At 37.4% G+C, this 15696-nt stretch overlaps 1 protein-coding gene across 1 annotated transcript in view; it reads right to left on the minus strand.

Moving 5' to 3' along the window:
• The window catches only part of GALNT2 (polypeptide N-acetylgalactosaminyltransferase 2), a 98301-nt gene that overhangs the window by 13606 nt on the left and 68999 nt on the right, over positions 1 to 15696 (minus strand). The window contains exons 7-10 of the mRNA XM_074863102.1: positions 14562 to 14683; positions 8694 to 8781; positions 4813 to 4900; positions 4160 to 4263 (exon numbers count right to left, since the gene is read on the minus strand). Coding sequence (XP_074719203.1) covers positions 4160 to 4263; positions 4813 to 4900; positions 8694 to 8781; positions 14562 to 14683 — 402 coding nt within the window. The remainder of the gene's footprint in view (positions 1 to 4159; positions 4264 to 4812; positions 4901 to 8693; positions 8782 to 14561; positions 14684 to 15696) is intronic.

Below are 15696 nucleotides of genomic sequence, written 5' to 3' on the forward strand. Positions count from 1 at the left end.
ACAGCCTAGTGAAGAAGGCAGCTAGATCTGATCAAAGATAAATGCTTTTGCATTAGACAAGCAAGTGCAGACTAAATGTTTGAAATTTAGTATTAAACTTATTTAAGTATTAGGAAACAGACTCCTCTGAAATGAGGTAAAGTGAGATTCTGGTTAAAAATAAAGGTCAATGAAGTACGCCTACAGCTCTTTCTTTTTTAAATTACTCATTTGAAGGTTCAACCCAAAAAAGTCACTTCATCTATGAAGGCGTTGAAAAAGTATTTTTGTTTTAGAAGTAATTTAGAAATATCTTGTGTCAACTTTTTTCATTACTCATAACTTCCTCTACTGTGTACACTAATTTGATTAATTCTCCCTCCATAAATTCCCAGAAATGTAAACCTACATGCATGCTTTCTAGCACCTTAGATTCTGAAGAACCTCAGAAAAAAAGTGAAAATTATTAGAAGTAGCTCTATAGGAAAGAGAGCAAAGGACTAGTACAGGGGGAGAAGCAAACTAATTCTTATTTGCACCAACATGGCTTTTCAAGCCTGCATGGAGTTTTAAAGAAAAAGGAATGTACAGCAACTAAAACTTAACCCCACAAACTCCCTTAAGACATCTTTTTTGCCATACTCAAAGTGTGGGAGAAGAAATGCTACTGTTGTAACAATTTCAGTGGACACAGCTTTTCATTAAAAAGGCATAAATGGCACGTCAAACATTCTTCAGTTGCATGAGACGTTGTTACACCTCACAGTAACAAATTCACTCTTTTTATTGTAGTGTGTCATCGATATAGAAGACAGGTAATGTCTTACTTGTTCCCTGATTTTAGCAAAATTATTAAGAAGAGCCTAGGTTTTCAAATTAGACCCAAACCTTCTAAAGGTCCTTCCAGGTCTCCAGCATACTCCAATCATCCTATGCTTATCGAAAAGCACTGTAAAGATTCTGAGAATTAGAGTTTACAAATTCAAGACAAGACTGAACAAACCTTGATCCACATTTTATACAGCAAGCACATGTTATCAGTCACATTTAGCAACAATCTGAAAATGCACTGTATCTTCATGGTAAGAGCTGTCTCTTCACTAATTTAGGCAAAATACTGCAGGCTCATCTTGAAATTTGTGAAGTTGAGACTATACCAATATGAACAAAATCTCATATAAAAGCTGCTCTGTACATGCTTGAAGGAAAAATGCTAAGTTTTATAAAGCATAAATATAATGTATAGAATTATTCTGCAAGTCTGTCTAGCAGGTTATTTGCATGTAACATCAAACTGCTGATCCGGAGATACACTTGAGAGTAAAGGGGCCTGATGAGTGTGCTTGTTGAATTTAAGCTGCACATCACAGATTTCTGGTATCTGGTGCCTGTGTCATTTATTGCCAATTGAATCACACGCCAAGTGATTTTTACTTGTCTTCAGTTAGTCTAGCAGCTATGAACAAATCATTAGCTGTCTGCTGTACTGACTGACTTTGCCATTTCAGGGAACAGAGAAAAGGCACCCCAAAGTTTCCATCTCCTCCATCCATTGGAGGAGGGGGAACAGAATGCAGCACGAGCAACATAAACAGCTTTTTGCATGCGGACTTCTCACATTGAGTGAGGAGCTGTTGCTTATGCCCTTTCCTGCTATCAAGGCCTCAATTACCAAAGCATAAAAGCAGCTGCTAAATTTTCAGAAAAAACTCAGTCACTCAAGTACATGCTTGCAGCTAATCAAATATTTAGGTGCTCTATGGGCAAAAGAGATTTTCAGAGTGAATGTGAGTATTGCTGTAGTAAGTTTATCCAATTACTTTCCAGGACATTTAAAAAATGAAAAATTGTGATATTCATATTAATACAATTTAGCAATATACAACCAAAATAGTGAGGAAATAGAAACACAGAAAATAACTGTTCAAAATACATAAGAGGTTTCTTCGAGTATTGCATAGGAAGGATAGAGACTGGACTGTAAGGATGCCTCTTCCAGCCTTTAAGTTTCTTACAGGAATGTTAAACATTTGGTTACCATATCTCCATACTTAGTGAGCTGCATACAGCAGACATTTCCTTGTAGGCCAAGCATATGCTCCATGCATATGCATATTTCAGTAACTCAAAATACTCATGGGTTTTTACAAGTTCAAGCTATTTTTGGATTTTGCAGCTAGCATGTTGTGCTGGGTTTGTGTGGCGGGGTGTTTCATAGCATGGGAGGGGTCTAAGGCACTGACCCCCTGTGAGAAGCTTCTTGAAAGCTCCTCCCCTGGCTCCAAGTTGGACCCACCTCTGGCCAAGGCCAAGCCAATTAGTGATGGTATCCACGCTTCTGGAATAATTTATTTAAGAAAGGGAACCTGAGAGGGGGTTGGGACTTGTGAGGAGGAGTTATGAGAAGGACACCTACGAGGTCAGTGGAAGGAAAGAAGAGGAGGAGGAAGTGGGGGAGGTGCATCGGAGCACAGAGCCCCGCTGTATCCTGTGGCGAGATGGCAGGGCTGCCCCCCCTGACACTAATGGAGGTCACCAAGGAGCAGAGATCCACCTGCAGCCTGCTGAGGACCCCACACTGGAGCAGCCAGCTGCGCCCAAAGAAGGTTGGGACTCTGAGGGAAGAAGATGACCCCGCTGTTATAGTTTGGCACTGGGAAGACTGCAACACACGGGGGTGACCCATGCTGGAGCAGCACAGGAATGGCTGCAGCCTGTGGGAGGACCTCACACTGGAGAAAGTTCATGGAGTACTATTGCCCGTGAGAGAGTAGCCACGTGGAACAGGGGGAAGAATGCAGAAGAGTGCTTTTCCCCTCTGTGAAGGAAAAAGCAGCAAACTGACTGCATCCCCCATCCCCAGTGTTGCTGGGGGGAGGAGGTAGAGATACCAGAAACAAAACTGAGCCCAGGAAGAAGGGAGGGGTGGGGGGAGGTGTTTTTAAGAGGTGATAACACTTCTCACTGTCCCATTCTGTCTGTTAGGTGTTGTTGTTATTAGTGTTTTGAATTAAAGTGATGTTCCTTTTTTCTTCCCCTAACGAGTCTGTCTTTTGCCCATTACTGCAATGGATGAGTCATCCCTCTCTATCCTTATCTCGATTCCTGAACCTTTTGATTCATTTTCTCCTTCCCAGTGTTGATGGGGAAGGGGTGAGTGAATGGTTGGGTGGTGCTCAGTTGCCCTCTGGGCTCAAACCATGACACACAGTGCAGTAGAGAAGTTTATATCCTTAGAACTGGTCCTAAAAAACACACTACTTAAAATGACCAAGATATATCTCTACCCTAAAAAACTAAACTAATGACAGACTGGAAGCCTTAAGAAGTTGTAGAGTTCTGCTCATTCCAAATCTTTTTTGTTTTAATACAAGCACACCAATCTTAACTGGAGAAAAACTTTGTACAATACTGTAATGCAAAGAATGAAAAAAAAAAACCCAAACTACTAAAGCCAGCCCTAACCACCAGGTCAAAGAAGAAATGGCTAAAGTGAAAGTTGTCTCAGCCCTTCCTCTTCCCTAAATCCCACTCAAACATCTGAAAATAAGGAATTACAACAAAGATGCCTTCTCAACCATAATTATCTTATAGGGCTAAAGTAGGGGTATAAACTTAAACTCACTAAGTTTAGATGCCAGGCAGTATAATATTTTTAATGTTAAGAAATAGATTATTCTTCAGTCAGCTAAGTTTTGATTGATTTCTTAAGGTTTATGTAATAACATTAAACTTGTGAATTCCTGGTGGTCTCCTTTTCATGATTAAATTTTAGCAACATCTTAAAACATGCCTTAAATTGCCAGCATTTAAACATTATTGTCTTTTAATCAATAACTTTAGATGAGGATGTAACTTTCAAATAAGATAGCATTTTTGAAAGTAATTGCTTATCTACATACTGTAACTTTTTATTTTATCAGTCAACTTCTTTACAAAAAAATTCCACTGCTTAATGAACAAATACGTGTATTCTCTCATATTTAGCATATAATTCCTACCTTGTTGTAATTCTTTCATTGAAATAAACCTTTTGGATTTTGCCAATAATGCATGTGAAGTTTTAACTCTGGTTTTAACCCTCTTTGCACAAAATCTGGAAGACGATGACTCTGTGACAGTAAAGGCACTGATGAAATGTGCTTGCTTTCAAGACTGTAGAGGTAAATAATATACATACCTAAGTTCTCTCCACCCCAAACATCCATCATCATGTCATACTTCCCTAGTTCTTCAAAATAGGATTTGTCCATCACAAATAACCCACCAGCTATCATGGGTGTCCTAAACAGACAAGAAAAATTAAATACTTATAGAACCATGAACTGAGAAGTAACTATTATTTGCACCTCAAGGTTAATACCTCCTTGAAAAAATTTGCAATGCTTTTGAACAGAACTAATTTTGCATCTATTGCTTCAAATGTTGTCCGCACATGTTTCTACTGCATATATAGTGCTATGACCACCTTCTGAGGCAGTTTCCAAATCTCCATTCGGCTCACAAGTTCCTTATGTGAAGGGTGTGGATTTGTGTCAGCAGTAAAACCTTAAAACTAATGCTGTATTTTTAGTCCTCAAAACATACCAACTTTAAACAAAGTGACATCTACTTTTTGTTAAGGGTAAATAATCTACTAGTATGCTTTAAAGTATTATTTTAAATAGAATTTATTTCTGAGAGTCTCATAATGCTACATAAATATGAATGAAATTTCAATATTAATGAAAGCTATAGTAAAGATCCCCTTTCATACTCAGAGAAGATGATTTCTAACTTTGTTTAGTTGCAAACTACATTCTATTAGAGGGAGAAGTGGTGGTATAGACATACTTTATGGGAGCAACTGGATTTCCTTGTCGTGCTCTTCTTTGCTCTGGTGTCATGTAATCCCACTTGAACACCAGGTTCCAATCAAAGCCTTCAAGAAGAAAATATTAGAGTAGCATGTTAAAAAGACTGTGGTCATCATTCAACTTGTAGTAACATAATGTTGACTGAGAACACGGGGAACTGTAATTTAAATTAAGAATTTAAACTTGTACAAACTTCTGGGTAGAACACAAACAAGTAAGAGTCCAGATGAAAGGTAAAGAAGTTGACAGGACAATAAAAAAAAAGTAATCTCAAACACAAAATAACTTTAATTTCTCTTGTGCCATCTATTACACAAAGTAAGAAACTCGGTCAACAAGTGACAAAGCAAAAGTCTTATATATGAATCCAATGTCTCACATCAAATAGAACACCATATAAAGATCTTCCAGCCATTTCAAATGCTCCCAACAGTCTTTACTGAACAATTGCATTTCAACTCTTATCAATCACATATTTATGCAGTACTCTTGGTGCTCCTCTATCAGCATGAGCTGTCTATCATGAAGGTCACAACAGGTTATGTAGCTCCTACTTAGTTTATTAACGTTCATTTAACTTTCTGCTTTCCCACTGCATGCTTCTAAGTGCATCATTTTTTAAACCCAAGGTGCTAGAGCACCAAAATCTTACTTCCCTTATGTAGGTACATGTATGTGTGTACACACAGCAACAGTTGGTCTAGTCCTTCTGTGACTTAAGCACAGAAGAACATAAAGATCACTAGAATAGACAAGACCAATAGCTCACCTACAGCAGCTTTCTACCTGACAACCATTTGAATTACCTCCTTTAGGCAACAATACGCAGCTGGTATAAGACAAACTTCCTATAGGAAACATTGTTGTAACAGTTGAGCTAGTTATGCCCATAAGTATAAACATCTACTAAAATCTACACATGGCCCATAGCCCTCTTCCAGTACACCTAGCAAATCAGCCTTACCCAGACTGCCTGCTGCCAAACACATTTAGATCCTATGAGGTCATGTAACGAATGATTTCCAGATTTCTTGTGCACAGATGTCAATAGTTTTCTTTCTCCAGCATAAAGATAAAGCAATTACTTTGTAGGGAAGTGGGGGAGAAGCTAAGGTAAACAGACAACAATTACAGTCCTACTAACCGACTGTCTGTATCTTAAACATGCATAGTAATGATTGATGTGGAGACTTGAGAACTAAACAGTTTTAATTTAAACTCATAAGATACTTATCATGCACACACACCAAATACAGAAATTATCCTGAACAGTCTTCACAGCATGCATGTCAACTGTTTCTCTCCATGTTTGAGTATTTCATGAAGTGTTGCACTGTAAAAATGAAAGACCATTTAACTACTCCAAAACTCCAAGTAGCAAACAGTAAAATGGCTACAATCTATAGTACTGCAAAGCCTCTAGCATGAAAAGTAAAATGAGCTGCAATATTTCCATGCAGTTAAAAAGTCGCGTTTCATCATACATACCCAGCAAAATGACTTGCATCTGGGAGAACTTGAAAAAATCTACTGCTTTCCAGCAGAAGCAGTAAAGATAGAGTTACGTATACTCCAGTGAACACAAGGGGTCTCTTTTGGAACACAGCACTCTTACAAACGCCAAACAAGTGTATAAATTGTCTACCCATAAAAACTGGTTTTCTGTCTCCATTTTCACTGACTCTGGGAAAAATCTGCACTCAATGAGATAGTATCAGTAACTCTGTAAAAGGAGTATTTTTAAACACAAGTGCATATCCAATATGAAATTCTATCCAGTGTAAACTGCATCATAGGCATACTCTAAATTATTACATCTCAGTTAACTACAGCTTATTGCAGTAATTAAAGTGTTTCTCAGGGCAGCATAAACACTTTTGCAAATCCCCCCTCAAAAAAAAAACTTGTAACATGAAGTGCGTGGCTTTGCTATTGGCCAGACTTTGGAATTATTTCAGCCCTGTCCACTTTGAAAAGTCTGTAGCATTTGCAAGGTTGCTTGTCTTGGGTGATTAGGTCCTTTCAAAATAGACTAGGCACAAATGCTGTCCCAGCTGTCTCAAGTCTCCATGCTTCAGCCACAGAGATACAGTATCTAAGGTTGAAAGCATAGTTTGGTTTCCATGTTTAGAGTTGACCCCATGGTGAAAGTGCCCCATGATGCCAAATGCTGTAGTGCCTCTAACATTGTAATCTGTCCTCTGGGAACTGAAAAGAAATATATTATTCTTGTTTCAACAGACTCCCAAATAGCTTTAAACATTGGTATGTGCAAAATTTCTATTGTTAACATTAAAAAAAAAAAACCCAAAGACAGCTTCTCACTCCTCAGTCCAGAAGCACTTAAAAAGGGGGGGGGGGGGGGAAAAAATCTATTTCTATTGTGTACAAGAGAAGAAAATTGAGCACTAAAAAGTGAATAAAAAAAAGAAACTTAGTTCCAAAGATGAAGCATGAAAAGCAGTAACAAGTGAAATGATCTCTCAATCTTCATCCACTTCACTTGGGAAGAATTAAAGAGCATGAACCCCACAGGAACCAATCTAAGGTTTCAATGAAAGAATTCCTCCTCCTATTGCAGACAACAATAAAAGCCACATAATGGTATAGAGATTTCCATACTCGACGTATAATGAATAGATTGGGTAAAAGCCGTAAGGATTTAATAAAGCTGGTGCACAGATAATAGCACAGAAGTATACATTAGCATACCGTGAATATATGCACTGTAGGTGTTCCTTCAAAATGTTAATTAAAAGGATATAGAAGCTCTCACCTCCAGATCACTGATGAACTTGAAGCATATGCAACATTATGAAAATATTGCTTTTATTTTAGTTTACTGGAACAATGCTTGGTGGCCAGTTAGAGACTAGTTACTGAAAGAACAGGCTTGAAATAGTTTTTTCCTTCCTCACTCAAGAAAGTCCATTCAGAAAAAGTTGAAACACTGTGGGAACAGCACTGCGCAATTTCTATATCATGGCTCATCCTATATCTTTATGCAGACAGTTCAGTTTCCAGGGTTGTAGGAATAATTATTTAAAAAAAAAAAAAGGAAGGGAGGGGGCAGGCAGTGAGCAGCTATTTTAAAGGCTAGATTCTTGCTAATAGTGAAAAAAGTTTTAAAAACCTGTAATAAGGATTTTAGTGTGTGGCTGCTCTCCCCCTCTTTGGAAAAGAAGAGAGGATTTTTTTTATTTATTTATTTTTATTGAGGGCTTCACAAGTCTTTTTACTATTTGCTGTTAACAGTTTACACTAGCTAGACATAGTGAAACTGTAACACTTCTAAACTTGTAACAGTACAGGGATAAACACTACAAATTTTCATGGTTACATGTTACTCTCTTCACAATTGGAGATCATGGCTAACAAAAACATTTATTTTTTAAAACACATTCCAAAGCTTTCTGCTTATTCAGAAGAGTTTAATTTTTTAAGCAAAACAGCATCTTGTAAAAAAACTCATAGTCACTGCATTGCTGATGGGCTTCTAAGCTAGTGAGCAATTAAAGCCTGTCTTATCTAAAAAGAGACCCATAAGCTCTGGTCATAAGCTGCTTCTGACACATTTACACAGGCCTACAAACATTGGAGTGAGTCTTGCACATTGGTAAAAGGCAGCACAAACTTATAAGAATTAGTATAATTAAGATGAACTGTTTTAAAGCAGAGGACAATAAGGCCAATTAAAATCCAAGCCTAGAAGCAAGTGACCTACAGAACTTAAAGCTGGATATATGGAAGGGAAGGAACAGTATGTTAACTGCCCATTCCGCAACTGCAGTGATTATGAGCTTTGATTCTTGATGCCTTTTTTTTTTTTAAAATCTGTATTCCAGTACAGGTACATACCGCCTTTTAAATCAGCTGACGCCCCCACGTACTGGAAGTTGTCCATATTAATTACATCAATAATAGGAGACACAACTCTGGTCTTGTCCTAAAATAAATATTAGAAAGTAATATTGAAATAATGAAATCAATATATAGAGACTCAGGTAGGATGAGATGTTGAACAGTTCAGCAGGATTTCATTAGCACCTCTCTCCCAGTTCTCCCCCTACTTCAACTTACGTCTCCGAATAGCAAGTGCTATAAATAGCATTGCTCAGCACTGCTTCAGAAAGCAGAAACCACACTATATAGCTGGGAATCCTCTTTCTATTCTAGGCTACTTATATTCAAGTAATCCCCCTCTTCTGACTTGCTCTTGAAGAAGGCAGCAAACTTGTAGTTCCAGAGGTAGTTGAGCAAACAGTACCTCCATTCTTACTTTTAAAACCAGCTCAAAGGAAAGCATCCAGGCAATTCATACTTTCCACAGCAAATGTCCAGCCACGCATCGTACTACGGTCTTATTATTTCAACCTTTAAGGAACACTTAGGCCTTTCTGCAGTCAGAAGAGTCTTAGGTTAATGCTAACCCATTTCACACTAGAAGAATCACACTTCCCAAACAGATACTTAGATAGGAAAGAGACCCTAAAAACACCTCAAACTAATGAGGGCTATTAATCTCCAGCAGTCAAGATTCCAGTCGTACAGATACCACATTCCTCTGTCCAACCATGGTCTCATACTACTCTGAGCAATGTTAATTACCTCAGCTAATGTTTTTGTCAAAATCTTTCCAGTACCTCCACATGCATCATCCAGTAGGATCACAAGACATCAGTACTCTAAAATAAAGACTCATCTAATATTAGAAATGCAATATGATGGTTAAGCCAGTTTGTCTCCATGACTGACTTATTGGGGGGGGGGAAAAAAAAATTACATTTACACACTGAAGCATAACTTCTATTGTAGTCTGATGGAACATTTTGCTTGAGTTCAAAATAAAAGTTTGAGTTCCACAATTTAACATCATTCAGAGAGCACAGATAACTTCAGAACAGTGTATCACCAAATCTGTGAATATAAAAAAAAGTTTTGACCAAACAGGAGATATTTTGGTAACTGTTACAGAGAAACGGTTCTCGTGGTTAAAAAACATACCAACCTAAACATCTCCATTTTAAGAATTTATTTCATAAGTATGCCTTCAAACAACAATACATATATTCTAAACACTGGTTCAGCAATGAATTCGCCTTGCTAATCAGTATTATACAGAACAGCTTGGAACTAAAGTAGTACAAGAATAGCTTGAGTTCATAATAAGACTTAAAAGCAACTCTCTTAGTCAAATGCTTTGCTTGGTCCAATAAGGACATTAAACACTCGTTTTTATTTATTGAATTTTAACTATTCAATCTGTGCTGATTTTAATAAAACCTAATTACACAGTTGGCATTTACTAGGTCATTCTGCTTGATTGAGCAAAAGGTCACTAACTTCTGTATCAGCCAAAAGAATGAACCCAAGAGAATCCAAGCTGAAGACTAAGCTAAAAGCTGAAGACCCAGTATTGATTTCTACATTCCTTTGAAGTATCACTGCAGCTATACCACCTGGGCCAAATATCTGCTTTTATGAGGGATGTAATACAACATCTAATCAGGTCTGCTACTAGTAATTAGCTTGATCTAAACACTGTGTTTGTGTGCCCTCCTATACTACTAAAGCACTTCAGGTGCACCCATGACCTTATTTTAGACATTCTATATACAGTAACAGAATTAGGAAACTCCTTTAAATAAAGACTGATGAGAGAAGATATTGAGCCTATCGAGTTATTCACAATACATCCATCAACATGAAATACAAAATTAAAACTGCCCTTCCTTTCTTTCTCTTTCTTAGCTGAAACTGAGACAGCTTATATATCTATGCTCATCTCTAAAAAACCTTTTCTGACAAAAATTTGCATTTTATCAAATGGCTCTACTTTGTACAACTGAACCTGGTGGTAAAAGTTGCCCAAGCTATCAGGTGTCATATCAGGTAGAGCTTCAGTTCGGCTTCAACCTACCTCTACCATGCTGAGTAAGCAGGTAGCACGCTGCCTCTATGCCTTTGGGATTTCCTCAGGCTTTTACAGCTGGTCTGATTAGTCCTATCAATATCAGTGCGACACCACACTAACAGCACTCGCTACAGTTAACATATTATTTAAAACAACTTACAGTTGTTTCTCCAACAGACAAATACCCAAGTTGTGAGCATTCAGTTTGATGTACAACCCCCACTTTGCGGGCTTGGAAACATGCTGTTCCTTCCATGATTTGAAATTACAGATTCGCTCAGCACCAAAGCAGTCAAAAGACTTGCACATTTTTAAGGTGATGCTTTGTAGGGCACTACAGATTTGTTAATGCAGAGACTGATAAAAAGAGCTTGTGGGTCTCCAAAGTACAGGGAGCTCATTCACTTAAAACACTAAAAAGCAGCTGCTCCCTTTAAATTATTCTAAAGCAAGATACTTATTTATCCATAGTGTGATTAAAGTAGAAATCTTTCTGAAGCATTGACACCATAACTTATAATGGAACACACAATTGGAAAACCATGTGCTTCTTGGTGAGGACAATGGAAAGAAATAGCCTGTGAATACTGCAATTTTCTAGTGCCTGGAAATTTGCAGCAGACTATTTCATCTTAATATTTCATAAGGAAGTTACGTGTGCTCTAGAGAGTTAGACTATTATATATTATTCTCATAAACCATCAGAAATTATCCTCAAGATTCTGCATACATTGCTTCCCCCCACCCAAAAAATCTCAAGACACTTCAAAGATTAAGCCTAACAACACTCTTAAGAGAAAATATAAATATTTTCCTTTCAGCATTGTGCCAGTTAAAAGTTGATTCATTCAAGGTCACAAAAATTTGAGACAGATATGAAAAAGAAATCCATATCTCATTTCTTGGTCTTAGTTCTTTCTTCCTTCTAAGATTTTTGTTTAAAAATACCTTCCTAAAAGTGATATAGGATTTACAGCTATGGCATGAAAAGAGATTAGTTTAGTACTGCACCAGAATCTTTCAATTTTTATTCTTCTCATATAACTGATGTATTAAGAATAGAATGTCAGTGATTAGAAATCTGAAATGGAAAGAGCCAAGTACACAAATGTTCATGAAATAGCTAGTAGCTACCAATGTTTTCAAGATTGCACATACTTACTACTATGTTGACCTTTTTGGGGAATCAAAGGGTTAACCTCCACTGTCTCCTCCTTTAATCTCTCCTAATGTACACAGAAAAAAGTCTAGAGGGCATAAAATGTAGCCTTAGGAAATCAGGCTGAAAAACATTCTCCAGGCGGGAGTGAAGAGAGAGAAGATACACCAGCTCCAGGCATCTGTACACATTCTGAGCTCAAAAATACTCTTTGTAGGTATGTTGCTTCCGCTTTAACCCTTTGCTCAAATTGCTGAAGAAATATCCCTAGCAGCATCAGACCCCTCTAGGAATGCTAATAGACAAAGATACTCTAACCAGGAAACTATCTCAAAGAAAACTATGGGATGGATCCTCCTTCAACTGAAGAGGAGAGCTTGATGTCTCAGGTGCTTCTAACACAAACAAGATGTCAGAGACACAGCTTTCTAAAGTGGTTACAGCACATCAGATAGAGTATTGTAGAACTGATTCAATTCAGACTGTTTCTTGGAAGCTATAAGTTCTTATACTGTAACACACACAACTAATCCCCCAAAACTCTTAAAGAATTAAATGCCAAGTGGGCAATTCTGGAACAAAAGGAAAAAAGAAAAAATCCACACTTTCTACCACATATAGAATAGGTGCAGCAGCACATCACAAAATATTGTATTAATGCATAGTAACCCTGACCTGAAAAAGTCACCTTTGAGGCCAGAGCAGAAATGAGTTCATGTCCATTTAGCTTCTTGTCACTGAGACTATAAAGAAAATTATGCCAATTGACATCAAGTAACATACCGTCCTCACTGTGAGCAAAATCAATCCATTTAAAATAACAAATATCATATATTATACCTAAGAACTATCCATGCCTTAATTATTTGAACAAGCAGAAAGTTGAGAAGCTACTTTATCAATCCCCATACCTGTTGGTTGGGAATCTTCCCAGATGAAAGTAAACTGGAATTCCACATCAATTATTAACAGTACATCAAGCTTTTAAGAATGGAAAACTGTATTCATACAGCTGAAAAATATTCAATGGCACACATGATTAGTGTGTATCATGATGACAATTGTCAGGAGCAAGTTTTGAAGGATCTAATAATTCATGTGCTGCTAAAAAGTAGCTGCTGCACAACACAAAATATGCACCAGTTTCTCCCACCAAATATACCATATATTACGATGGATCTTCACAAAATTGTCATCAATTTAATAAGAGGTTTTACATTCTGATATGATGAAAAGGTAACACTTTTTCATATCCCATATCAGTTTCAGAAAGCTAAATGAGTATGCCCTGGAAATCATAGACAAGAAAAAGGGTAAGTGACAAAACAGCTCTCTTACTAAAAAGCAGGGTTTTATTGACCAAAACTACTATTTCTGTGCTGATTCCTTGAACAGATAGATGCTTCAAACCATTTACACAAAAAGGTCTCAAAACAGTTCCCACATCCTAGAATCCATTAGTGCTGTAAATATTCTCCACTACCTTTTGAGATATATTTAATGCCAAGTTTACTTTCCTAGTTCATAATTATAGAGAAACACCCCCAACCCTTCTAAGGCTGCAACACTTTACACTGGCACAAATATAGAAGGAAATGCTATGTCACTCATGCTCAAGGGCTTTGTAGGCTCTAGGTACTCCAATTGTGTCCAGGTTTGAGCTGATTAAAGTGGTTTAGTGGTGGACTTGACAGTGCTAGGTTAACAGTTGGACATGATGATCTTAAAGGTCTTTTCTAACCTAAAATGATTCTATAAAGCATCATAGAATCAAACAGATTAAGGAAAAATCAGTCATCGGTTGATAGCTTCTCCACTAGCATATTAAGTGTATGGGGTTTATTTCCTTTTTTTTTTTTCCCGCCCCTCCCCTTTTTGGGGGGAAATGCAAAGGGAAGTGCAGGGAGGGTAAGCAAAGAACTGGGCATTAACAAGACACAGTAGTTTAGCAAAACCATTTTGACCAGCAGCATTTTGAAAGAAAGCATTTCCAGGAAAGGGACTTTACCAGAAAGGGAATGCAATTAAGAAAGAAGAAAAACGCTGTTGTCTTGAGTGTTCCCCAGTGCTTTTTGGAATCACACTTGATTCACTTTCCACTTCAACTGAGCTCCTCCAGAGGAAGTTAACATGTATAACCAACCCCTGGAGAAAATAGTATACTTTCACTCTCAATCCTCTCAGTTGCTTTTCAGGGACACACACTAAACATCATTTTCATAGAAGCTGAGAGCCCACAGTCCCTGTTAATTTCCATGAAAACTTTGGTTTCACAGCTTAACCTCTCTCCTATTATCACACTGAATCTTAATGAGGCATAAATACTCAGGTAAACTGAATTACATTGAGATGATATTGGTTGAGAACTATACTTTGCTCTAAAGATTTTCAACACTTACTGAGGAGGTCCCTAAAGAACCAAAGAAGCATATATTTGAATTGCTTGTAAAGATAATAATAAATATTCAGATTTTATGTTCCTGTGTTCACAGATTAAATGAACAATCACAGAACACTCTGATCATCTCCATCATCTCACTTCAGCAAAAAAGCTTCCTTAGAAAAATGCATAAAATTAATGTAGTATAAAACAGATGGCTTTAAAATTTAAAAGCTACTCCTTCAGGAAATGACTTTAGAACTCTTTACTAACCTCAGCTACTCTTTCCAAAAGTGGTTCCAGCCAGTGTTCATTGCACTCACAGTGACTATCCAGGAAGGTCAGCACTTTTGCTTGTGCTGCATCTGCCCCTCTGACACGGGAGCGCATCAAGCCTGAGAAATAAAGATTAAAAGTTTTAAGTATTTACTGAGGAAAGCAATCAACAGTAGTGAGAAACTATTGCATTTCTCTGAGTTAGTCATGAATTAAAAGTAATCTAACTCGGACAAGACAAACACATAAGTTCCATTATCAAAATGAGATGCTAGTTAACAATTCAGTGAAATGATTTTATACCAAACAGCCTGCAAACTTCCAACCTACTGCACCCTAGTATACAGGTTCCAACCTAATCTAAGTAGAAGAATTAAAGTACCATTTAAAAAAAAAAAGTGACACACAAGTACAGCTGGGTCTGCATTACAGTAAGTGGTATGTATACTGATAAACATTACCCAAGATAGGTCCTGAAAATTAACACCTTGCCTACGGTTCTACAACAGAACTGAGGAAAGCACCATCATTGTCCTTGCCACCTTTTTGGCACACCCCCATTTCAGTTCTCACCACAGTCTGTCCATTCTTCTATTGACTTCTTCCAGAAATAACCAGGCTTCATTAATTCACACCTGAAAGTCTTCCCCCCACCCCTTTCAACTGTCTTTCCCCTGTGTTTCTTGCAATTCTCTTGCTTTGTAGGATTTTTGGGGTTTTTTAAAATCTTATCCTGAAAAGATTTCATTTGGAAGAAACTTCTGGTAAAGCCAAAAGGTTCTTCTCTTCTCTACACCTCAATTACACAGATCCTTTCACTGATTTACCCTGTTCCTTTTCTTCTTTCCTTCCTTCTGTTTTAATACTTTTTCATTGGATGACCTCACCATTCCTTAAATTCCCTTGCTATATATACACACATACCCCAGAACATCCCACCATGTACTTCAATCCAGAAAAGCAGCAAGCTTCCTCTCATTCCTTTGCAAATTTCCTCCCTAATTTTCTTTACTACTATTCAAAATTCATTGATTTTTGTTGTCACTAAAGACCAAAGCCAAGTAATTACTTTTTTCTCCCTTTTTCTTTCGACATTGTTTCCTACCAAATCTGTTCTGGTTCACAAAAATAC

This window comes from Strix uralensis, chromosome 3 (genome assembly GCF_047716275.1).
Source record: "Strix uralensis isolate ZFMK-TIS-50842 chromosome 3, bStrUra1, whole genome shotgun sequence".
Taxonomy (NCBI): domain Eukaryota; kingdom Metazoa; phylum Chordata; class Aves; order Strigiformes; family Strigidae; genus Strix; species Strix uralensis.